At 34.9% G+C, this 25,430-nt stretch overlaps 1 protein-coding gene across 2 annotated transcripts in view; it reads right to left on the bottom strand.

Annotated features, from left to right (window-relative positions):
- The window catches only part of LOC123862956 (RNA-binding motif, single-stranded-interacting protein 3), a 1,542,535-nt gene that overhangs the window by 1,437,810 nt on the left and 79,295 nt on the right, over positions 1-25,430 (bottom strand). For both annotated transcript variants that reach the window (XM_064588878.1, XM_045903918.3), the window contains exon 5: positions 10,425-10,536. In XM_064588878.1, coding sequence (XP_064444948.1) covers positions 10,425-10,536 — 112 coding nt within the window. The remainder of the gene's footprint in view (positions 1-10,424; positions 10,537-25,430) is intronic.

Here is a 25,430-nt window from a genome sequence, read left to right as displayed (position 1 = left end):
TCTTATTGGTATATTATGAGATTCAAATAATAGAATATTATATAAAGTTCCTAAAACAATGTCTGGTAGCTAATAGATTATCAACAATGTTCTCTTTCATTTTAGCTAATAAAGACATTCTAGGGATGTGTGTATGTGTGTTTGCGCGTGAGAGAGAGAGAGAGACAGAGAGAGAGAGCTAATCTTTGGAATACTAGTGAAAATAGTTTAGTGATGACACATTTTACTACTGTATCATCTTGTTAAGTGATTCTATCATTCTCCCATTTAAATAATTTGTTTTAGTCTTTTTAACATAGTTGGAAATAAACTGATAAGTAATGATAAAAGAGCAAAGATTATTGAAATTCCATAATTATTTCAAATTTCTAAAAGGGCCCTGATGATAATTACAAGATAGAATAAATTCTATTGTATCTAAAATTTTTTTCTCTTTTCTCTTTTGAAAATCGCTAATAACAATAAAAGCCATGATGAAATATCAACCTGTACCCATAGTTAAAACTGCACAAAAAGGAAACTCAAAAACTAAAACTGGATCCAATGGACCCTGATCATATACTGAGAGTTAATAAAAAAAGAATACAAATTCTCCTCGACATGTACATTATTCTTATGTAAAATTTCCAGTAGGGAGACAATTGCGAACAGAAATAGCCAAACTGCTGTTCAAGGAACTTTTTATGTTGAAAAGTTGCACAACCTGGTGCAACATAGAAGTGTTTTGGGGAGTATCAACAACGACTCTGATTTTCAAAGGGATTTGCCAAAGGGAGAAAGTCTGATGTAATGCTGAGAAACATTACAATCATTAGCAATTTTTCTATTAATAACAGTAAATCCATGTTCAACTTCAACATTAAACACTTTCTAAGAGCTGAATTTTCCCTAGTGAGAAAAGTTTAATTTCCTCCCTTCAGAAATCTCTGCATGTAGGGACCCTCACACAGAGTGAAAAGCAGTTAACAGGAAATGTAGATTTGGATAATTAAAAGGGCCTTTACTCCACTTCTGGGCTATATCCACATCATAGTTTTAAAGTGCGAAAGAGGAGTGGCAGGTAGAAAATGAAAATGTTCCAAGTCAATAGAGGTGGTTATGCCTCATGACTCATAACAGATGTTAAAAATTTTTTATTTATAAGCATTTTAGAGAGGAGTACAAATATTAACATAAATCAATGGCTTCTTTTTTTTTAAGACATATATTTTTAAAGCCCGTCCATTTATGGCCTCAGAAAATCTGTCAGTCTATGCTTCTTTAGAAATGACAGCTGAAAGAAAGCATTTTCTTAAAAAGGTAGAGGATAGGTCCACTTTCCTATCTGGCATGTAAAGAGCTTAGAAGTCACATTCCATCCTCACAACAAATAAAAAGCTGAACAAATTGAAAATCAATAACTCTTCTTAGATCCCTTAGAGAAGTGAGGTCACAGGGCAAACCACTGCCCCCAAATTTGGAGAGACAGGTGAATACAAAGAATCACAACTTAATGGAGCAGAAACCTTCACAGGAACTAGCGCTGGGGTAGGAACACCTGAACTGTAATTGACGAATTGCTGGAGCCTCAGTGTGAACAAGCTGAGAGAGAGAAATTCTAGGGGGACCCAGTCATGCAGGAGGCAAGCACACTTTTGTTGAGTTTACCTACACGAGCTCTATCAGGTTCTCACAGTGAAGACTGGAGAAAAATACCTTTGTGCTTCCTCAGTGGAGGAAAAAAAAAGTAACCATTTTGAAATATGCCAGGGCATTCAGTTCTTAGCAGTTTGCCCTCAAGATAAACTATTTTACCAGAGCCTCACCTATTGTGGTTTTTTTAGAGCCTAACCAATTAGCGGGAAGGGAACAAATCTAAAAAGAATGAGAAGCACTTGTGCAGCTCAAAGCCCAGGACTGAGACCTAAGCATAGAGCTAGAGACTGCCCTCCCTAGCCCCACATGCCTTACCACTACACTACTAAAGGCCTATTTACCACAGTTCCTTCTACCTGGTACATCATGTTTGCCTTTCTGCAAAAAATTACGAGGCATACTAAAAGGCAAAAACAATTTGAAGTGACAGAGTAAGCATCAAAAACAGACCTATATATGTCAGAGATGTTGGATGATCAGACTGTGAATTTAAAACAACTATGTTGAATATACTAAGGCTCTAGTGTTAAAAGTAGGCAACATTCAGGAACAAATGGGTACTGGAAGCAGAGAGATGGAAATTTTTTTTTTAAAGATTTTATTTATTTGAGAGAGAGAGCGAGCTTGAGCACAAGTGGGGTGGGAGCAGAGGTGGAAAGAGAGGGAGAAGCAACCTCCCCATTGAACAGGGAGCCCAATGCGGGGCTCTATTTCAGGACCCTGAGACCATGACCCAAGCCAAAGGCAGACGCTTAACTGACTGAGCCACCCAGGTGCCCCAGAGAGATAGAAATTCTAAGAAATAATAATAAAAAAAGAAATGCTGGAGTTTAAAAATGCTGTAACAGAAATGAAAAATACCTTTGATAGTTTCATCAGTAGACTGGACACAGCTGAGGAAAGAATCTGTGTGCTTGATGATGTATTAATAGAAACTTCTAAAACTGAAAAGCAAAGAGAAAAAAAGACTGGAAAAAAAACCAGAATATTCAAGATCTATGGGAAATCCACAAAAGGATAATATATGTGTAATGGAAATACAAGAAGGAGAAGAAATAGACAAAGGAACGGAGAGATATTTGAAGCAATAATGACTGAGACATTCCCCCAAATCAATGTCAGACACCAAATCAAGATCGAGGAAGCCCAGAGAACAATAAGCAGGATAAAAGCTAAAGATAGAAAATCAAAGATAAAGTAAAATTGTTGAAAGAAGCCTGGTGGTAGGAGGTGCCTTATCAATAAAGGAGCAAAGACAAGAATTTCATTCAATTCCGCTCAGAAACCATGCAAGCAAGAGGAGAGTGGAGTGAAATAATTAGTGGTAAGAGAAAAAACACCAAATTACAATTCTGTCCTTCAAAAATAAACGGTTATATACTTGAGAGAATTGGAGAAATTGATTTGTTACCAGTAGACTTACACTGCAAGAAATATTAAAAGAGAAGGAAAATGATGTAGAGCAGAAACTTGGATTGACATAAAGAAAGGAAGAGCATCAGAGAATGGCTAAGTGAAGGTAAAATATAAACTTTAAATTGTCTTATTCTTTAACTGAAAACAATTTGTTCAAAATAATAATAGCAACAATATGTTCAATTTAGGAAAACCATTTTCCTAAAACTTTTTTTCCCTAAAAAAAGTTAAAAAGAAAGCATAATTGATATGCTAAGAGAGGAAATAAAATCATATAAAATACTCAATTAAAACCAAAAAGGTGGAGGAAAAAACCCACAAAAAGGTGAGGTGACTAGGTGGCTCAGTCGGTTAAGTATTTGACTCCTGATTTTGGCTCAGGTCATGATCCCTGGGTTGTGATATCAGGCTCCATGCTTAAGATTCTCTCTTTCCCTCTCCCTCTGCCTCTCCACCCCTGTCTCTCTCTCCGCCTCTAAACAAACAAACAAACAAAAACACAAAAGGCAGAAAAAGTGAAAGAAAAAGGAACAAAGAAAAAGGAAAACAGATAGAAAACAGTAACACATATGGTAGCTATTAATCCAACTCTATCAATAACCACTTTAAATTTCAATGGTCTAAATATACCAATTAAAAAACAAAGACTGTCAGAGTGGAGTGGTTATATGCTGTCTAAAAAAACCAAAATAAAACTCAGTTTAAAATATAAAGATACATAGGGGCATCTGGGTGGCTCAGATGGTTGGGCATCTGCCTTCGGCTCAGGTCATGATCCCAGGGTCCTGGGATTGAATCCCACATCGGGCCCCTGGCTCAGCGGGGACCTTGCTTCTCCCTGTCCGTCTCCACCTGCTCATGCTCTCTCTCTGTATCTCTGTGTCTCAATGAATAAATAAAATCTTAAAAAAAATATATACATAAAGACACATAGAGGTTAAAAGTAAAAAGATACAGAAGGATATACCATGTTAACACCAATCAAAATAAAGCTATTTTAATAGGAGTAGCTACATTAATTTCTTTTTTTTCACATAATCATTTTAATAGGTGTGTTAAATATGAAGTTATTGTCAAATATTAAGTTACATCTTACTAAGATATACAATTTCTGCATTTTCTGCTTTGTCATTTGATTTCTTAATGAACAGACCAACAAGAATCTTTGTATTAGGAGTAGCTACATTAATTTCAGACAGAGCTGGCTTCAGAGCAAGGAAAGTTATCAGGGATAAAGAGGAGCATTACCTAATAACAAAGTCATCATTACTCCAGGAAGACATAATGATTATTAATACGAATGTGTCTAACAACACAGTGTCAAGGCATGTAACACAAAAATTGACAGAACTCAAGGAGAAATAGATGAACTCACTATTATAATTGGAAACTTCAGCAGAAATGAACAGGTCCAGCAAGCAGAAAATCACTAATGACATGAAGTAGTTCCCCTGTATCTGTGGGGGATATGTTCCAAGACCCCCAGTGGATGCCTGAAACCATGGATAGTAATAAACCCCTATATGTACTGTTTTTCCTATACATACATAGTTATGATAAAGTTTAATTTACAAATTAGGCAGAGATTAACAATAACTAATGAAAAGAACAATTATAACAATATACTGTAACAAAAGTTATGTGAATGTGGTCCCTTACTCTCTCAAAATATCTTATTGTACTATACTCATCCTTCTTGTTAAGATGTGACATAAAATGCCTACATGATGAGATGAAGTGAGGCAAATGACACGAGCATTGTGACATAGAATTAGACTACTATTGACCTTCCAACAATCCATCAAAGGAGGATCATCTGCTTCCAGACCATGGCTGACCACGAATAACTGAAGCCATGGAAAGCAAAAGTGCAGATAAAAGGAAACTACTGTAGTTGAACTCAACACCATGAATCAACTGAATATAATCTACATCTATAGACTACTTCATCCAGCAACAGCAGAATATACATTCTTCTCATGCTCACTTGGAACATTTACCAAGATAGACTATGTTCTGGGCCATAAAATATACCCTAACTCATTTTTAAAAATAGATATCATATAATAGTTTGCTCTCAGACCACAGTAGAATTAAACTAGAATTGAAAAACTGAGATAACTAGAAAACCCCCAAATACTTGGAGATTAAACAACGCATTCCAAAATAGCATATAGGTCAAAGAAGAAATCTTAAGAGAAAATTTAAAATATTTTGAACTAAATGAAAATGAAAATACAATTTATCAAAATTTGTAAGACACAGTGAAAGCAGTACTTAGAGGGGAATTTATAAATGCAAATATTATGAAAGAACAAAGACCTAAAATCAATAAGCTAAGTTTCCATCTTAGGAAACTAGAAAAGGAAAAGCAAGTTAAATATGAAGTAAACACAAGAAATAAAAATTAGAGCAGAAATCATTAAAATAAAAAACAGGAAATTAATAGAGGAAATAAAACCAAAAACTGTTTCTTTAAAAAGATCAATAAAATCAAGAAGACTCTAGCCAGTCTGAGGAAAAAAGAGAGAAAACTATCAAAAATGAAAGAGAGGGCATCATTACAGATCCCAAGATATTAAAAGGATAATAAGAAATGCTGTGAATAACTATGCCCACAAATCTGATACCCTAGATGAAATGGACCAATTCCTTAAAAGACACAATCTGCCAAAAGTCACACAAGAATAAACAATTTATATCTTTTTATAAAATTGAATCAATATAATAACCTTCCAAAACAGAAAGCATGAAGCCCAGATAGGTTCATTGGTGATTTTTATCAAACATTTAAGGAACAAACTATACCAATTCTCTATAAACTCTTCCAGAAGATAGAAGCAGAGGGAATACTTCCTAATTCATTCACCCAAGCCAGTATACCAAAACCACAAAAAGTACAAGAAAACTACAGACCGATTTCTCTCATGAATATAGATGCAAAAATCCTCAATAAAATATTACAAATTAAATCCAACAATGTATAAAAAGAATTATATACCATAAACAAGTGAGGTTTATCTGAGGTATACAAGGCTGATTCAATATTCAAAATCAATTAATGTAATCTGTCACATCAACAGGTTAAAAAAGTCACATGATCAGATCAACAGATGCACATAAAGCACTTGACAAAATCTAACACCCATTCATGATAAAAACTCTCAGCAAACTAGGAATAGAGGGAAATTTCCTCAATTTGATAAGGAGAATCTACAAAAATCCTACAGCTAACATCATACTTAATGGTGAGAAACTCAAAGCTTTCCCACTAAGACTAGGAATAAGTCAAAGATGTTCCCACCTCACCACTCTTTAATTTTGTACTGAAACTCCTAGCTAATGCAATAAGAAAAAAAAAGAAAGGAAATGAAAGGTATAGATTGAGAAGAAACAAAACTATGATGACATGATTATCTATGTAGAAAATCCAAAAAAGAATTAAAAAAATACTCCTGGAACAAATAAGTGATTATAGCAAGGTTGCAGAGCACAAGGTTAACACACAAAAGTCAATCAGTTTCCTATTTACCAGCAATGAAAAAGTAGGATTTGAAATTAAAGACACATTACCATTTACACTAGTACCCCCAAAGTGAAATACTTCAGGAAAATTTAACAAAATATGGGCAAGATTATATGAAGAAAACTACAAAACTCTGATGAACAAAATCAAAGACCTAAACAAATCTGGGTATTTTCCATATTTATGGATGAGAAGATTCAGTATTGTCAAGATGTCAGTTCTTCCCCACTTGATCTATAGATTCAGTGCAATCTCAATGAAAATCCCAACAAGTTATTTTGTGGATATCAACAAACTCAATCTAAAGATCATATGACGAGGCAAAGATGCAGAATAGCCAACACAATATTGAAGGACAAAGTCAGAGGACTTGGCCCTACCTGACTTTAATACTTATTCTAAAGCTACAACAATCATGGCAGTGTAATATTGGGAAAAGAATGAAAAAAACCAGATCAGTGGAACAGAATAGAGAGCTCAGAAACAGACCCAATAAATATAGTCAACTGATATTTTACAAAAGAACAAAGACAATATAATGGAGAAAAGATGGTTTTTCAACAAATGGTGTTGAACAAATAGATATCTACATGTCACAAAAATGGATCTAGATATAGACCTTGCACGTTTCACAAAAATTAACTCAAAATCACATATCTAAATGAAAAATGTAAAACTATAAAATTCCTAGAGGGTAACATAGGAGAAAATGTAGATGACCTAGGGTATGCAGATGACGTTAGATATAGCATCAAAAGCAAGATCCATGAAAGAAATAATAAGCTGGACTTCATTAAAATTAAAATTTCCACTCTGCAAAGAATATTATCAAGTGAATGAGAAGATAATCCAGAGTGGGAAAAGGTATTTACAAAATAAATGACAAAGGACTGTTATCTGAAATATACAAAGAACTCTTTTTTTTTTTTTTTGCTTCTCTCTCTTTTTTTTTTTTTTTCAGATTTTATTTAAATTCTAGTTAGTTAACATACAGTGCAATATTGATATCAGGAGTAGAATTCAGTGATTCATCATTTATGTACAACACCCAGTGCTCATCATAACAGGTGCCCTCATTAATCCCCATCACCCATCTGCCCATCTCCCACCCACCTCCCTCTATCAACCCTCAGTTTGTTCTCTATCGTTAAGAGTCTCTTATGGTTTGTTTCCCTCCCTCTCTCATTTCCCCCCTCCCATATATTCATCTGTATTGTTTCTTAAATTCCACATATGATTGAGATCATATGATAGTTGTCTTTCTCTGACTGACTTATTTTGCTTAGCATAACATGCTCTAGTTCCATCCACATCGCTGCAAATAACAGGATTTCATTCTTTTTGATGGCTGAGTAATATTCCCTTGTAGATATACACCACACCTTCTTTAGTCATTCATTAGTAGATGCACATTTGGGCTCTTTCCATAGTTTGGCTATTGTTGGCAATGCTGCTATAAAGATACAAAGAACTCTTAAAACTCAACAATAAGAAAATAAACAATTGAATTAAAAAGCAGGCAGTGAACAGACACCTCTCCAAAGAAGATTTATAGATGGCAAATAAGCATATGAAAGGATGTTCATCATCATACTTCATTAGAGAACTGCAAATGAAAACATCAGTGAGGTACCACTGCAGACCTAATAGAATGGCCCAAATCCAGAATACTGACAACACCAAATGTTGACAAGTATGTGGAGCAATAGGAACTGTCATTCATTTCTGGTGGGAATGAAAAAATGATGCAGCTACTTTGGAAGATAGTTCGGCAGTTTCTCATAAAAGTAAACATACCCTTACCATATGAAATGGGTCTGTATTTTTTACATATCATTTACTGACCTTGCAGATTTCAACAATGAAAGAGCTGCATCAAACGTAATAGTGTGCCAATTTCTGTAGGGTAGGAAGAATTTAGGCCAAGAAATTACTAGTCTTTATTTCTGGGTTGGAAGAAGACATTTGGGTTAAAGAAATCCTCAAAGTTGCTGGGATGAAATAAGTTGTTTGCCTCTAAGCTACTCACCTTTTGTAAAATATCTGAATAATGGCTAATAACCTCTCAAAGTTACTTTTGAACACAGTAAGAAGCTGAATATGTACTAGAATTCACCCTGGAAGCTAAGGAAGGATTACAGTGCCTATTTTGGAGATAGTAAAGAGTAAGTATGAAGTGAGTGAGCCTATTATGGCAAAGACTGAATTCCTGTGTCTTTGTACCCCTCCATTCTGGCTCCTTTGGGGACAAGAATCTCTTTAGGCATAGGACTCTCTATAATCAGACTGAATTACATCAAATTCTGCATGCAAAAGTCAGCAGGCTTTCAACAAGAAAATGGTCTACTGCAAAACCAATGAGAAAAAACCCCTCTCCATAGTCTCTGGACAAGCAAGAATGCCAAAGGACACAGACATAAATACGCAGCACATACGACAGAGACATAGTTCCATATTTATTGAAAGAGTGTGTCTACTGCTAATGTGAAATGGCTATAATATAACTTTAAAAAATAACTGAGTATATTATTTCAAGACACGAATATTAAAAACACTAAAAAAGCCGAAATACTTCAAAGTTTATTTTGGTTACACAAGAAAAACATACACTCCGTGAAAAGAATAAAATTGTATTTGTGACAATACAGTGACTTCAACCTTTACTGATAATAAACAGAGACATTATATTTTCAGCCCAAGGAATAAAATCACATTTACGGTAATAAATGTCTCTTTTCCCAGTCTCAAAGTAAACCAGAGTAATGTGCTTGTCATTCTTTTCCACTCTTTTAAAATCTACTTATTTCCTTTAAAATCTAAACTTAGGTAGCTGGGTTAATATTTAAATTTTTCTCAAATAAAATATTTTCACATCTAGGTTTTAAAAATATATATATATTATATTCCATGAAGAAAAAGATGTCACTCTTAAAATTCAGTCAGCACTAAAAGGCCAGATCCTCCCATAATCTATTTTGAAACTTAAGATGATCATTTTAGTAATTAAGATGATAATTATTATCACTAAGAACATATTTAAGTTTATTGAAAACCATTTTTTTAAAGATTTTATTTATTTATTTGACACAGAGAGAGAACAAGTAAGGGGAGTAGCAGAGGCAGAGGGAGAAGCAGGCTTCCTGCCGAGCAGGGAGCCCAATGCAGGGCTCAATCCCAGGACCCTGGGATCATGACCTGAGCCAAAGGCAGACACTTAACGACTGAGCCACCAGGCACCCCGAAAATCATTATTTTTATGTGACAACCTTATTCAGAATTAAAAATGTGTCCTACCTACTATAATCCCTATGATGAATTCATTTAAAAAGCTATCTATAAACCATAATATTTATGATTCAAGAGCACTTTCTTTGAAAATGACCTGAAATCTTACCATATTTTTTCACCTCATTAAAAAAGTTGAAGATTGTTTTTATCTCTGCCTTGAATTTCTTTAAAAATAAAACATTTTGAAAAATACTTTGTTCTGAAAGAATGCAGCATATGCAAGTGAAAGTTTCACCCCAGAAATATATTTTAAGGCCACAGCTTCTAATTTTGAAATATATACTTTGAAATACACAAGAGAACTTAACGTAGATAGTCTAAAGGTAAAGAAGATGATAGAAGCATTTAAATAGAATGTATGTTTAGTCACTAAAACAGTTTCAAAGGGGAAAATACATACTATTAATCCATATAAAAATTTTTTCAGGGGACAACGATATATTATATTCTTATGAAGGGAAAAAGAGATTTTTTTTTAAATGTGCAAATGTATTTTGGAAAGCATGCATCTGAATAAATCCTCATTTTGGGGTGGTAAAGAATAATAAAGTTCATATACCCTGTTTGGATAGGCGGCATATTTCCAGTCTTTGCTCATGAGAATATCCATAGAGGAAGTAGGCTTCTTGTAGTGCACTTTTATACCATTTCTTTTTCTTACATTTTTCTGGCTAAAGAAACACAGAAAAATAATAAGACTCATTTCTAAATATATAATTTTGTTTTAATATCTACTTGATTTAGCTGTTGAGCTGGAATTAATCTGACTTAAGCATTATACCATATATTAGACTTTGGTATATGATTATTATTTTATTATTTTAGAGTATACCAAAGTTGGGGAAATCTTGTACATTAAAAGTCAAAGGGTCAGATTCTTGATTCACTTAGATAATATTTTAATATGATTCATCTCACACTTTAAAAACTTAAAAAAGTCCACCAAAGTAACAAGTCAGTATTAATATATCTTGTTAGAATAATTTGATTCTCTATTAAGAGCAATGATAGTGAAGTGGTAAAAAGTGAAAAGCCAAATTTCTTACTGTAAGAAAATTAATTCTATTCACATCCAGTTTTGGTGTTATGACAGGCAGGTGACATATTCATACAAGTCCCTTAAACTTTTACCCCAATTTCTTCATCTGTAAAATGTGGATAACAGTATATACATCATAAAGTTTCATGAGTATTAAATGAAATAATAGATAGCAGTTTTCTGGCATAGTATGCACTCAATAAATGTTATTCTACTTGAATTCAGTACTTTTTCTACATATAAATTAATTTTAAAAATATTTTGAAAAGAAAAACAAGAGTAAAAGAATCTCTATGTTAAAAATGACAACTGGCTCAATAATTTTTCCAATGTTATCTTAGAATTTGCCTAAAATTAAAAGATTTTATTTTTAAGTAATCTCTATACCCAATCTGGCTGGGGCTTGAACTTACAACCCCAAGATCAAGAGCTGCATGCTCTACTGACTGAGTGAACCAGGCACCCAGAATTTGCCTAAAAAGTTTTTTATAATGCTTTTAAATGTTACAGTTTATAAAATGCATACCACCATTTTCTTCCTGGAAATTTTACCATCAAAAAGAATACAGGTTTTTGGGCACCTGGGTGGCTCAGTTGGTTAAGCGACTGCCTTCAGCTCAGGTCATGATCCCAGGGTCCTGGGATCGAGTCCCGCATCGGGCTCCCTGCTCTGCGGGGAGCCTGCTTCTCCCTCTCCCACCCCCCCTGCTTGTGTTCTCTCTCTCGCTGTGTCTCTCTCTGTCAAATAAATAAATAAAATCTTTAAAAAAAAAAAAGAATACAGGTTTTTATTCTATAATCCTGTATTTACCACTTGCATATAATGATCATATCTTTATCTCAGATATAGAATTCGACTCTTTATATAGAAATGTAAATCTATGTAACACCTATATTCAGTTCATTCAGAGAATGAAACTGTCTATATATTTATTTATTTTTATTTTTATTTTATTTAAATATTTTATTTATTTGACAGAAACACAGTGAGAGAGGGAACACAAGCAGGGGGAGTGGGAGAGGGAGAAGCAGGCTTCCCGCGGAGCAGGGAGCCCGATGCGGGGCTCGATCCCAGGACCCTGGGATCATAACCTGAGCCGAAGGCACACGCTTAATGACTTAGCCACCCAGGCGCCCCGAAACTGTCTATATATTTAAAGCTCTTTTCAAATTCCACCTTATTCTTGGAATCCCCAAATTAATATAAGCTATGTGTTCCCATTACACTTAATATTTTCTTTTAATCATTTACTACATTCTGACTTGTATTATAATTATTTGTATTCATAACTGCCCCCACCCCACCATAAAATGAAAGGTCCTGAAGATAGAGGCAATAAATAGTATTTCATCTTTGTGTCCTCCACAGTACCCATTTGCCTAATCTCATTGTGTATCATGTAAGCATTCAGAAAGTGGTTGTTAAATTGCATGTTGTTCTGGACACTGATTTATTTGATATAAAAGCAGTCAAACAATATAATCAAACAAAAATCTATTTTTTTAAATCTACTTTTGTGCACAGAGTATTTAAATTTTATTCATTAATTTCATAGAAAAAGATGAAAAGATAGGTAGATACAATTCAAAAAACGTGAGAAACTATAAGAATATCTAAGCTAGTATCCGCAGATTTAAGATAATTCTTACCACTTAAATGTTATAATGATGCTAAATAAGAAATTAGTAAAAAATAGCCTAGAAACTGATATGGCACTAAACAATTGAAGTTAAGGAAGTTTCTTCAGAAAAACCAATAGAAGTTTCTTCAGAAAAACCAATACTGTAGACAGCTAAAGTAAACTTTGGTGAGTTTGGGGAACTAAAACACTTTTTAAAAAAATCTGTGTCTGGGATTCTTTGAGAATTTATCAGTAAGTATGTGCCATCTAGTGGTGATACAATTAAACATCTTCAAAGAAAAAAATTAAGACTTTATAAAGAATTTTGAATTCTGGAATTAGGCTCAGCTATGCATTGTATTTTTCAACTAAAGAAATGATAGGTGCATATCCTAAAGTGTAGACTGTGCCTCCCTACCCATCTCTGGTATTGTTTCTCCCACAGGTACCCATTATTACCAGTTTCTTTTATAGTCTTTCAGAGATGGTTATGCATCTACAAACATTTATATCATTTATATAAATATAGCACATTTTATAGAGTGTTGTGAATAGTTATATATACTTCTGGGTTTTTCAATTTGTCTTGCAGATTGCTTCATTTATTGATTGATTCAACATATTCTAAACCCTTGGGATCTATCATTGAAGAAAAAAAGCTTACATTGATTCTAGGCAGTGTAACAGACAATCGATAATAAGCATAATAAATCAATAAAGCCTACAATATGTTATAAGAGGTTATAAGTTCTATGTAATAAAGAAAAGTTAAGGCTATAAAGTAGTCAGGGTAACTCTCATGAAAAGGTGACATTTGAGCAAAAACCTGAAAGAGGCCAGGGAGTTAGCCACATAGCTATCCCAAGAAAGAGTACTCCAAGCAGAGAAGAAAATACTCTAAGATGGGAGAATACAAGTGTATTTAAGATGTTTGAAGAAGCCAAGCTGGCTGAGGCTGAATGAAGAAGGCAAGTGATAGGGAATGAGGTCACAAAATTAACAGGGGCCAGATCATGGAGGTCCTTTCAGGCCATTGTAGGGAATTTGTCTTTTATTCTGAGTAAAATGGGAGCCATTCCACAGGTCTGAGCAAGAATAACATTTGATTTGATTCAATGTTTTAAAACAATCATTGATTGTTTTGACCAGAATAGACTATACAGGGGCATGCAGATATAAAACGACTAGCTACTGCAATAATCTAGGCAAGAAATTATGGTGGTGTCGACCAGGATAGCAGCAGCCACTGTGGTAAAAAGTGGTAGGATTCTGTACATAATATGAAGGTAGAGCAAAAGGAATTTTTGCTCAACTGAAAACTGGTTGTGAGAGAAAGAGAGGATGACTCTTAAGGCTTTTGGACTGAGCTAGTAGAAGGATAAAATTTGCTGTCTATAGAGAAGAAGGCTGTCAAGGAAGTGAGACTTGTGGGGGAAGATCAAGAGTTTAGATATGTTGAGTATGAGATGTCTATTGTGACATCCAAGTGGGGATACTGAGGAGGACTGTGGTAAGGGAATTCAGAAGAGAGAATGGAACTGCAGATAAAATTTAGGAATCATCCACACACATAGTATTTAAAGCCAAAAAATTGGATGAGATAACTAAAGGAATGAGGAAATAGATGTACATATATCCACACATGTGCTATATATGTACCATTATTTATTTGACAAATGCTCTAATAATGAACATTTAGGTTATTTTTAATACTATGCAATTTGAAACAATGTTGTAATAAAAAAATTTGTCCATATGTCACTTTGCCCATGTGAAAGTGTACTGAGGAATAAATTCCTAGATGTTGAATTTCAAGGTTTGAAGTATGTATATTTTAAATTTTGGAAGTTATTGTGAATTCACTCTTGAATGAGGTGGTCACAATTTACAATGCCATAAACAGTATGTTTCCTCACATCCTGGAAAACACTTCTGTTACCAAACTTTTAGATCTTTGTCAATATTTTAAGGGAAATATGGTATTTCTTTTTTATTATCATTTTCATTTCTTAAATTTAGTAATTATGAGAAATTTTTAATATTTTTCCAGCTTTGAGATATAACTGACATATAACTATGTAAATTTAAGAGCACAACATAATAATTGGATACATGTCATTACCAAAATAGGGTTAGTTACTACCGCTATAAACTCATATAACTTTTGTGTGCGTGTATGTAGTGGGAACATCTAAAATCTACTTTTTTTGCAAGTCTATAATACAGTAATATTAACTTTAGTCTCCATGCTGTACATTAGATCCCGCAACTCATTCATCAATTTTTCACATTTTTAAAAAGCATTTTTCTTTTCTATGGAATGATTGTTCAAGTCCTGTGTTCATATTATATTGGTCTTTTTCTTAATGGTTTATAAGAGAATTTTATAAATTAAAAAAGTAATACTTCGCTACATTTATTGCAAATATCTTCTCCTGTTGACAGTTTATCTTTTAGATATTTGTATTGTCATTTTTGTTTATTTAAATCTTTCATCCTTCTAGCACTAATTTGGATGCAAGGTATGACATATAGCTTCTACTTTATTTTTTTTCCCAAGTAGCTAGCTATTTGTGCCCATAGAATTTATTAAATAATACAACTTTAATTATTTGAATATAACCTTCACCACTAACTATATTTCCAAGTACTCTGGAGTCTGTTTTTGGAGTTTATATTGTTATCTTTATCTGTTGAATCACTATTAGTACCGAACTGCTTTTTTTTTTAAAGATTTTTTATTTATTTATTTGAGAGAGAGAGACACAGCGAGAGAGGGAACACAAGTAGGGGGAGTGGGAGAGGGAGAAGCAGGCTTCTCTTGGAGCAGGGAGCCCGATGCGGGGCTTGATCCCAGGACCCTGGGATCATGACCTGAGCCAAAGGCAGACGCTTAACAACTGAGCCACCCAGGCGCCCCCCCCCCCGCTTTTTTTTTTTAACCGAACTGCTTTAACTACTGGAACTTTATTGTAATTTTATATTTTATAGGTCTAACTCCCTCTTCTATATTTAATTTTCCTGTGCATTTTAGCACTCATCTTAAGTCCTTTTTAAAAACTGAGATTGCTTTAAAATTAATTTAGGGAGAATTGACATTGTTCCACATTAAATTTTCTAAACCAAGAAGAGGATTGTATCTTTCCATTTACTTAGGTTTTATTTTCTGCCTCTTAGTAGCCAAGTTTTATTCATATAGCTCTTACACATGCTTCTTAAGCTTATTCCAGTGTATTATATATGTTTTGTTGCTATTATAAATGGGAACTTTTATCCCTTCATATTTTCACACTGGTTACCTCTTTATAGTAATTTTATAACTGCCATATAACTGAATTTTCTTATTGTTTATAATAGTTTTTTGATTTGAGTTCCATGGTTTTTCCAGGTAAACAATCATCTACTAATAAAAGTAATTTTGCTCTTTTTCTTTCCTTTATGTGTACTTTTGCTTCTTTCTTTGGCTAACTGCATTAGCAATTCTACCAGGACAATTACATAATAATAGTAACCTTATATACTTTTAAAAACCCAAATTTCCTACCTGAACAACCAATGTCTTCTCTAATTAAAATAAAACTCTAATTAAAACATTCAACTTTTCAGTTGAATGAGTTTGTGTACTTTTCAAGACATGCTAAAGTGATTCACAGTTACTTAAATAGAAATCTTCTGCAGAAGCTACCAAAAAAATGTTTATTTGTTATCATCTTCATAAACTAAGCTGTTTAAGACATTATCATGTTTCAACTGGAATATGCCAAGGAAAGGCATATAGTAATTACTAGGGCAAAGTTTGTGAAGGATGAATGAACATCATGCTTGAATGAATTATAGTAATAACATTGTGATTAGGTTCAATTTAAAAATACTATAGTATTTAATGAGATAAATGTTCAACTTGAAGGTTTACATTTTGGACAAAATTCAGCAAAGGATACAATGCTGTCTTGAATAAACCCAAACTAAGGCAAAAACTATTGTCCCCCCCACCCTGCTTTTTTTAAGAAATAAAACCTTTTTTTTTTTTAACAAAAATTATCTCTTAAAGGCATGAAAACATTTACATTGACCATTTCGGCCAAAAGTCAAGTAAGATAATTAAGTTTAGATTTAACAAGGAATTGTTCAAAACCAAATGGTATTGAAAATAAGATTCAAACTCAAGCAGAAAATAACTGCCATTCAAACTCACTCTATCAACTGGAATCTGGAGGTTTCTTAACCCTTGACTGAAACCTACTGCAGCTCTTGTGACTTTCCTTGTAACTTTCAGATAATAAAATGTCCCAGAGTTATTTAGTCCCCTGAAATTCAAAAACTAAAATGTCTACTCGCACATTAAGAGATAAATTCTAAACTCCATCTTAAGTTAGAGCTACTCTCCTTCACAAGCTAGGAGCATACTTCAGGCTCAAGCGGTCCTCCTTTTCCTCTATGTGCTTTTCTCTCTCTCCCCACATCTTCAGGGTTCTCTGGGATTGAAAAGATTCGGTGTGGAGAACGGAAAAGAAATTGCAAAAAAAAAATGTTTTTGGCTGCTACCACAACAATTTGGGGTTGGTGCTTTCTCATTTTAAAGTGTTTTTTATTATGGGGTGCCTTGTGGGTTTTTGGAGAATGTTTTCTACCAATTAGGAACAGCTCCCTTTGACAGAGGAGGTCTTTCTTTCAACTGGTTGCTTGCAATCTCCCACCCCATTACCAATTTTCTGCATTGTTCTGCCTAGATTGCAAAGGAGCAGAAAGCCATCTTGGGTGGGGACCCTTCTAAAATGACCCCCGATTCTTTTTCCCAGGTTGCCTACATCATTGCTCCCCAAACCATGGGAATGCTGGCCATTCTCAGTGCCTTTAGCTCTTTTCACTCCCGCCAGACCTGATAACCAGATACTCTCGCTCTGTAGGTTCTTCAGAGGAAAGCTGGATGTCAGTATGCTATGTTGCTCAGGCTTCAGAGTACAACATCAAGCTCTCAAAAAATCCCTCATACAGGAAAATCAGCATCTTTCCTTTTCCCAAGATGGAGAGTGTGGAGGTGTAGGGAAAATGCCACAGAATATCATTATTTTCTCCAAAGAAATTTCTGTATGTTCAACCTCAAACCTTTTATATCCTTGCATAAATTGGGCTAAGGGCTGCCAAGTCAGTTTTGGCCCCTCCTTTGCAACATTTAATTATTTTTGTCTTCATTTTTTACAGTCTTAAAGACATGCCTTTCAGTAAAACCTGGGTATATCTAATAATGTTAGAACTTTCAAATTATCTCCCACCCCAAAACAAAACAAAACACAGACAAGTTTTCAAATATACTTAAGAAGAAAATTTTAAAGGCAGCTCTTTAGCAAACTTCCAAGGTGCTACAAGCTTATAAAGTCAAGGATAAAGATCAATGGTTTCACATGAAATCATAGAAAGGACTGGACATCTTCAAATTCCAGTAAATTCTATGATCCCAAGAAGGAAGACCATGCCCTTCATTATGTTTATAATACTCTGGCAACTTGAGTTTTCTCAATCAGTTTATTACATTTAGGGTGGAGGGGAAATAAGTAATCATCATAGAAAGAGAAAAGTAAGTCATCATAGAAAGAGAAGGAAGACACACAGTCTAAAAATTTGTGTGAATTTATGAATGTAAATAAGATGATTCTTGATAGATGTATTCTTGGTAGATGAATAAGCATGTAAATATTTGGAGTAAAGATGAGGTTTGAGACTACTAATAGATGGTTAGACAGGGAAGATAATACCCTATGTCTGAGAAAATTCCTAGCTGTGTCCAAAACTGAAAAGTTTGTAAACTACTGTCCTATATGATCTTGTTTCAATTGCGCATTGGCTGACTGCAAAGGACTTAATATCATTTTTACATTTCCCAGGATTTGAGGAAGAAATTGAATGTCCCATTTTATTGAATAACATTTGTGCTATCACCACATACTAACATGGAGTGGCAAAGTCAAGGAAAATAATATATATGTGTTGGTCCACCCAGTAAGGCCAGAGGAACGAAATCTGCAATCCATCAGAAATTCGTATCTTTTGTTGCTTTGTATTTTAAGATTGCTTCTCCACCTCAGAGTTAATCAAGATAACAATAACCTGAAGTTGTAGCAGGATAAATCTTATGCCTCAAACTTGAATGTGTAAGCAGTGTCCCATTACTGATTTCTGCTAAATAAAATACAATGTAACAGCCCGCATCCAACAAGGATAAGAAATTTGATCTCAGTCATTTGAGGGCCCACCCCTTACTTTCCCTAGGTTCATATAAATTGGACAGAAATTAACGATGGCCGAAGAGTGAAGACAGATCATTACTCTACAACCCAGAGTGGTTACATGAATAGCAACATCTCTGTTCCAGTCCCTTGAAGTCAGGCGGTCTAAAGCTTCATGGCCACGCCTAGACAAAAGAAGTTTTTTGGAAGTTGGGAACTTATTGGCATGAGTTCAACCTCCCCGGGTGCACCACACGGTGCTATTCTTCTCTGAGGGACTGCCACTTGTCAGGACACTGACAGACTTTTGTCCTCTTCCAAGTCTGAAAGGATCTCTTCCCTGCTCAGCTGCTCAGCACTCCTGCCTGTCCCTCTCAGAGGCACTGACTTCTCTGTCCCCAGTCCACCCTTCCCACCCTCGAGGAACTCGGGTCCAGAGGACAGGCAAGCTCTGCTTTTGATCTCCACAACAGAAAACTCCCCTGACACATGGGAACACAAGGGGCCTGACTACTTTTTGGAATAAATGAAAAGAGAAAATACAATCAAAACAAGAAATATTATCAACCAACTGCTGGTGTTTGGTTGGCTGGGGACAAGAATTTCCTAGCGAAGGGACTTTGAATATTAGAATAGATAGGCAAGTGGTACTTTCCTGCTCCCTCTTGGCACCTTACTCCCTTACTCGCCCCCCCCCCCCCACCTATTGCTTTTCCTTAATTTCCCCCCACAGTACTCCTTGACAACTAACATACCTTATCTTTTTATTATTATTTGTTTGTTTACTATGGGTCTTAACCTACTAATTTAAGACTCATGAGGGCATTTGAATTTTGTTTGTTTTGTTCACATCTAAGCCTAGAAGAGTCGTAAATAATAGAAGCTCAGTAAATATTTATTATTATAAATAGAGATCTTTTTGTTCAGGGTGGCATTGGTAAGAGCCAGTCAGAAAACTGGAGATGAAAATGAAAGCTCCTGGAAAAAAAAAAAAGAAAGCTCCTGTATTTTAATCCTGAATTATGTGATTAACCCTAGAAGAGTAAAAGAAAAATATATAAAGATGAGGACTACTGGGCATTATGATATGGTGATATTACTTCTAAGATAACACAGAACTTCAGTTTTTGTACAGAAATCAGATCTGTAAAATATTTCATGGGCCACTGATTTATTCCATATTAGTAAGTATATTTTTCCTTAGGGAAAAAAAATGTGTCTAACTTCAAGTACTTTAAATACTATGTAAAAAATAATACCTAATTTTAAAACTAAAGTAATTCAATCAAGTGCTTTTTAATGTGACCTATTTGGGGGATGGTAGAGTCTCACTACAGTCCTGTAGGTACAATGGTAGCATCTACAATCCGAAATTATCATTTTGGTTACATCAATATTAAAGTTAACTGCAAAATAAGTACTTATAATTTAGAAAATGTATCTTTTAGACAAAATGTTGAGCATATATTAAAGATCTGAAAAACCAAAATCATAGGTACTTAGCCTGCTTTACTGAGCTTCATAAATTCATTGAAATGACTTCAAATATTGACCATTACTTTAAGTTATTTCTTACATAATATGCCTTTAGAAACATGAGGATATAATTCATAGATTTCATAATCTAAAAATATATAAAATAATTTTCCTTTGAAATGCATCTCTACTGAATGTTTGAGGATCAACACTACTGCCTATTCTAAGGTACTCTGCCTGGTGATTTATGTTAATTGCTGCTATTTATACATTCAGACTTGCCATGTAGCTCGCTGACTCTAACCATGCATTGCCCTGATGCATCGTTCTATTTACTATCACACCAAAGCTATTGCTCTTCTCTGTTGGGCAGACTGTTTTCACTTAAAGCAATTCAGTAGAAAGTTAATCACAAGAATATCTTGTCTTCCTTAAATTGGATTTCTGCAACAGCAACCAGTAATCTAGACAGTAAGAACATTCCCGTTCCTTTGATGCTCACTAGAAGATAGTCACATCACACCCATGTGCATCCACACTTCTTGGCTTCCTCTCTTCTCATCTCTCATCTTTAACATAGGATCATATAATCTTCATATAGTCAACTCTGGATTAGACAGTTTACTCCAATTATTGGACACCTGAAGGAAATATTGCTTTCAAAATCTTATTAATTTATTGTTTACTCTAAGTTTCCTGTGGTATACATAAATAGGAATTTTGCTTACTCTAACGCAGCAGGATTTTAAGATCAAAATAACTTATGTCTACTCCCCACACTACTGGAAAGTGTGAACTAGCTAAGCTGACAAAAAAAAAAAAAAAGTTCTAGTTCTGTTTAGTCTGATCCTTTAAAGGATCTGAGAGATTATGTATTATATCTGAGAGATAATACTGAAAATTAAATGAGTACTAGGGGAGAAATTAGATAGAAAGAATAAGGAAATTTGAGAGTCCAATTACAGTGTGGTTCCATTACTTGGCTTGAAATATTGGGAATTACCAAAACAGGAACTGAGTATTCCTTGCAAAGCTGGGGGTAGAGGGCAGAGGAGGAAGCCAAGCAGTTTAAAATAGTCCCAATGGAATATCAGAAAAATCACAGGATACCAGATGAACTTTTTATTAACTTAGACTTTAACATATGTTTTACTAAGTAATTTGAATATCTAAGCTCTTTTCCTATTAGGATAGACAACTGTTACATGCTGTGGTGGTGGTTGTTTTTTAAAGAAGTCCCAGTCTGACATTTTAGGTTGGTCTATTATTTAGACTGACATCCTTCTGAAAACAATTTTTATACAACCAATATATTGGTCATTTAGTGTGATGGAACTGAAATCAGATTTTGAGAGGAGAGAAAAAGAAGAGGGCTCCAGCTGTCACAGCAGGGAAAAAATCAACCACCACCAAAGAGAGAAACTATTTAAAGGGACAGGGGAGTCTAACATAATTTTGCTGAAGATCTGTCTGGCTTCTTTAGCACCACAAACTCATAAACACACTTATATGTTTCACACACATACATACACACACAAAATGCAACATAATAAAAATACACATTTTCATAAATATTTTCTTTAGGTAATTCCAGTAAACATAGAAAATAGGTATTTATGGTGAGATAATCTGCTATATAGTGGTTCTTGAGATTCACTGAGGAACAATATAGATTCACAGAACATTCCCAAGTAGGTTCAGGAATAAATACAAATACTTGTATATATATGTGCCTATATATACCAGAAATACATACATATATATATGTATATATGCATACAGACATATGTATTCTTTTCCTAGTCTTATTTTTTATTTTTTTAAAATTTTATTATGTTATGTTAGTCACTATACAATACATCATTGGTTTTTGATGTGGTGATCCACGATCCATTGTTTTTGTATAACACCCAGTGCTCCATGCAGTACGTGCCCTCTTTAATACCCATCACCTGGCTAACCAATCCTCCCTCCCCCCTCCCCTCTAAAACCCTGTTTGTTTCTCAGGTCCATAGTCTCTCATGGTTCATCTCTCCCTCCAATTCCCCCAGCCCATTTTTCCCTTCCTTCTCCTAATGTCCTCCATGCTATTCCTTATGTTCCACAAATAAGTGAAACCATATGATAATTGACTTTCTCTGCTTGACTTATTTCACTTAGCATAATCTCCTCCAGTCCCATCCATGTTGATGTAAAAGTTGGGTATTCATCCTTCCTAATGGCTGAGTAATATTCCATTGTATATATGGACCACATCTTCTTTATCCATTCATCTGTTGAAGGGCATCTCGGCTCTTTCCACAGTTTGGCTATTGCGGACATTGCTGCTATGAACATTGGGGTGTATATGGCCCTTCTTTTCACTACATCTGTGTCTTTGGGGTAAATACCCAGTAGTGCAATTGCTGGGTCATAGGGTAGCTCTATTTTTAATTTTTTGAGGCACCTCCACACTGTTTTCCAAAGTGGCTATACCAACTTGCATTCCCACCAACAGTGTAAGAGGGTTCCCCTTTCTCCACAACCTCTCCAACATTTGTTGTTTCTTTCCCTGTCCATTTTGGCCATTCTAACTGGTGTAAGGTGGTATCTCAATGTGGTTTTGATTTGGATTTCCCTGATGGCTAATGATGATGAACATTTTTTCATGTGTCTGTTAGCCATTTGTATGTCTTCTTTGGAGAAGTGTCTGTTCATGTCTTCTACCTACTTTTTGAATTGATTATTTGTTTTTTGGGTGTTGAGTTTGAGAAGTTCTTTATAGATCTTGGATACCAGCCCTTTATCTGTAGTGTCATTTGCAAATATCTTCTCCCATTCTGTGGGTTGCCTCTTTGTTTTGTTGACTGCTTCCTTTGCTGTGTAGAAGATTTTTATCCTGACGAAGTCCCAAAAGTTCATTTTTGCTTTTGTTTCACTAGCTTTTGGAGATGTATCTTGAAAGAAGTTGCTATGGGCGATGTCAAAGAGGTTACTGCCTATGTTCTCCTCTAGGATTTTGATGGATTCCTGTCTCACATTGAGGTCTTTCATCCATTTTGAGTTTATCTTTGTGTATGGTGTTAGAGAATGGTCGAGTGTCATTCTTCTGCATGTGGCTGTCCAGTTTTCCTAGCACCACTTATTGAAGAGACTGTCTTTTTTCCATTGCATGTTTTTTCCTGCTTTGTCAAAGATTATTTGACCATAGAGTTGAGGGTCCATATCTGGGTTCTCTATTCTGCTCCATTGGTCTGTATGTCTGTTTTTGTGACAGTACCATGCTGTCTTGGTGATCACAGCTTTGTAATATAGCTTGAAATCAGGCAACGTGATGCCCCCGGCTTTGTTTTTCTTTTTCAACATTTCCTTGGCGATTCGGGGTCTTTTCTGATTCCATACAAATTTTAGGATTGTTTGTTCCAGCACTTTGAAAAATGTCATTGGAATTTTGATCGGGATGGCATTTAAGGTATAGATGGCTCTGGGTAGCATAGACATTTTAACAATGTTTATTCTTCCGATCTCTGAGCATGGAATATTTTTCCATCTTTTTGTGTCTTCAATTTCTTTCATGAGTGTTTTGTAGTTCCTAGAGTATAGATCCTTTACCTCTTTGGTTAGGTTTATTCCAAGGTATCTTACGGTTTTTGGTGCTATTGTAAATGGAATCGTTTCTCTAATTTCTCTTTCTACAGTTGCATTGTTAGTGTATAAGAAAGCAACTGATTTCTGTGCATTGATTTTGTATCCTGCCACATTACTGAATTGCTGGATGATTTCTAGTAATTTGGGGGTGGAGTCTTTTGGGTTGTCCACATAAAGTATCATGTCGTCTGCAAAAAGAGAGAGTTTGACTTCTTCTTTGCCAATTTGAATACCTTTTATTTCTTTTTGTTGTCTGATTGCTCTTGCTAGGACTTCTAGTACTATGTTGAACAATAGTGGCGAGAGTGGGCATCCTTGACGTGTTCCTGATCTTAAGGGAAAGGCTCTCAGCTTTTCCCCATTGAGGATGATATTCGCTGTGGGTTTTTCATAGATGGATTTTATGAGCTTGAGGAATGTTCCCTCTATCCCTATACTCTGAAGAGTTTTAATCAGGAAAGGATGTTGTATTTTGTCAAATGCTTTTTCTGCATCAAGTGGGAGGACCATATGGTTCTTCTCCCTCCTCTTATTAATATGTTCTATCACATTGATTGATTTGCGAATGTTGAACCACCCTTGCATCCTGGGGATAAATCCCACTTGGTCATGGTGGATGATCCTTTTAATGTATTATTGGATCCTATTAGCTGGGATTTTGTTGAGGATTTTGGAATCCATATTCATCAGGGATATCACTCTGAAATTCTCCTTTTTGATGGGGTATTTGCCTGGTTTGGGGATTAAGGTAATGCTGGCCTCACAGAATGAGTTTGGAAGTTTTCCTTCTGTTTCTATTTTTTGAAACAGCTTCAGTAGAATAGGTATTATTTCTTCTTTGAATGTTTGGTGGAATTCCCCAGGGAATCCATCAGGCCCTGGACTCTTGTTTTTCGGGAGGTTTTGGATCACTGCTTCAATCTCATTACTGGTTATTGGCCTATTCAGGTTGTCAATTTCTTCCTGTTTCAGTCTTGGCAGCTTATAGGTTTCCAGGAAGGCCTCCATTTCATCCAGATTGCTCAGTTTATTGGCATATAGTTGTTGATAATAATTTCTAATAATTGTTTCTATTTCCTTGGTGTTAGTCGTGATCTCTCCCCTTTCATTCATAATTTTATTAATTTGGGTCCTTTCTCTTTTCTTTTGGATAAGACTGGCCAGTGGTTTATCGATCTTATTAATTCTTTCAAAGAATCAGCTTCTAGTTTCGTTGATCTGATCTACTGTGTTTCTTGTTTCTAATTCATTGATTTCTGCTGTAATCTTAATTATTTCTCTTCTAATGTGTGGCTTAGGCATCGTTTGGTGCTTTTTCTCTAGTTCTTTAAGGTGTAGAGTTAGTTGGTGAATTCGGGATTTTTCTATTTTTTTGAGTGAGGCTTGGATGGCTATGTATTTCCCCCTTAGGACCGCCTTTGCAGTATCTCATAGGTTTTGGACTGATGTGTTTTCATTCTCGTTGATTTCCATGAATTGTTTAAGTTCTTCTTTGATTTCCTGGTTGACCCAAGCATTCTTGAGCAGAGTGGTCTTTAGCTTCCAAGTGTTTGAATTTCTGCCAAATTTTTTCTTGT

The sequence above is a fragment of the Mirounga angustirostris genome, unplaced genomic scaffold (genome assembly GCF_029215605.1).
Source record: "Mirounga angustirostris isolate CCGP_5_RB_7025 unplaced genomic scaffold, mMirAng1.0.hap1 SCAF_1, whole genome shotgun sequence".
NCBI classification, from domain to species: Eukaryota; Metazoa; Chordata; class Mammalia; order Carnivora; family Phocidae; genus Mirounga; species Mirounga angustirostris.
Note: the sequence above shows the minus strand (reverse complement) of the source record. Positions and strands in the feature narration are given on the sequence as shown.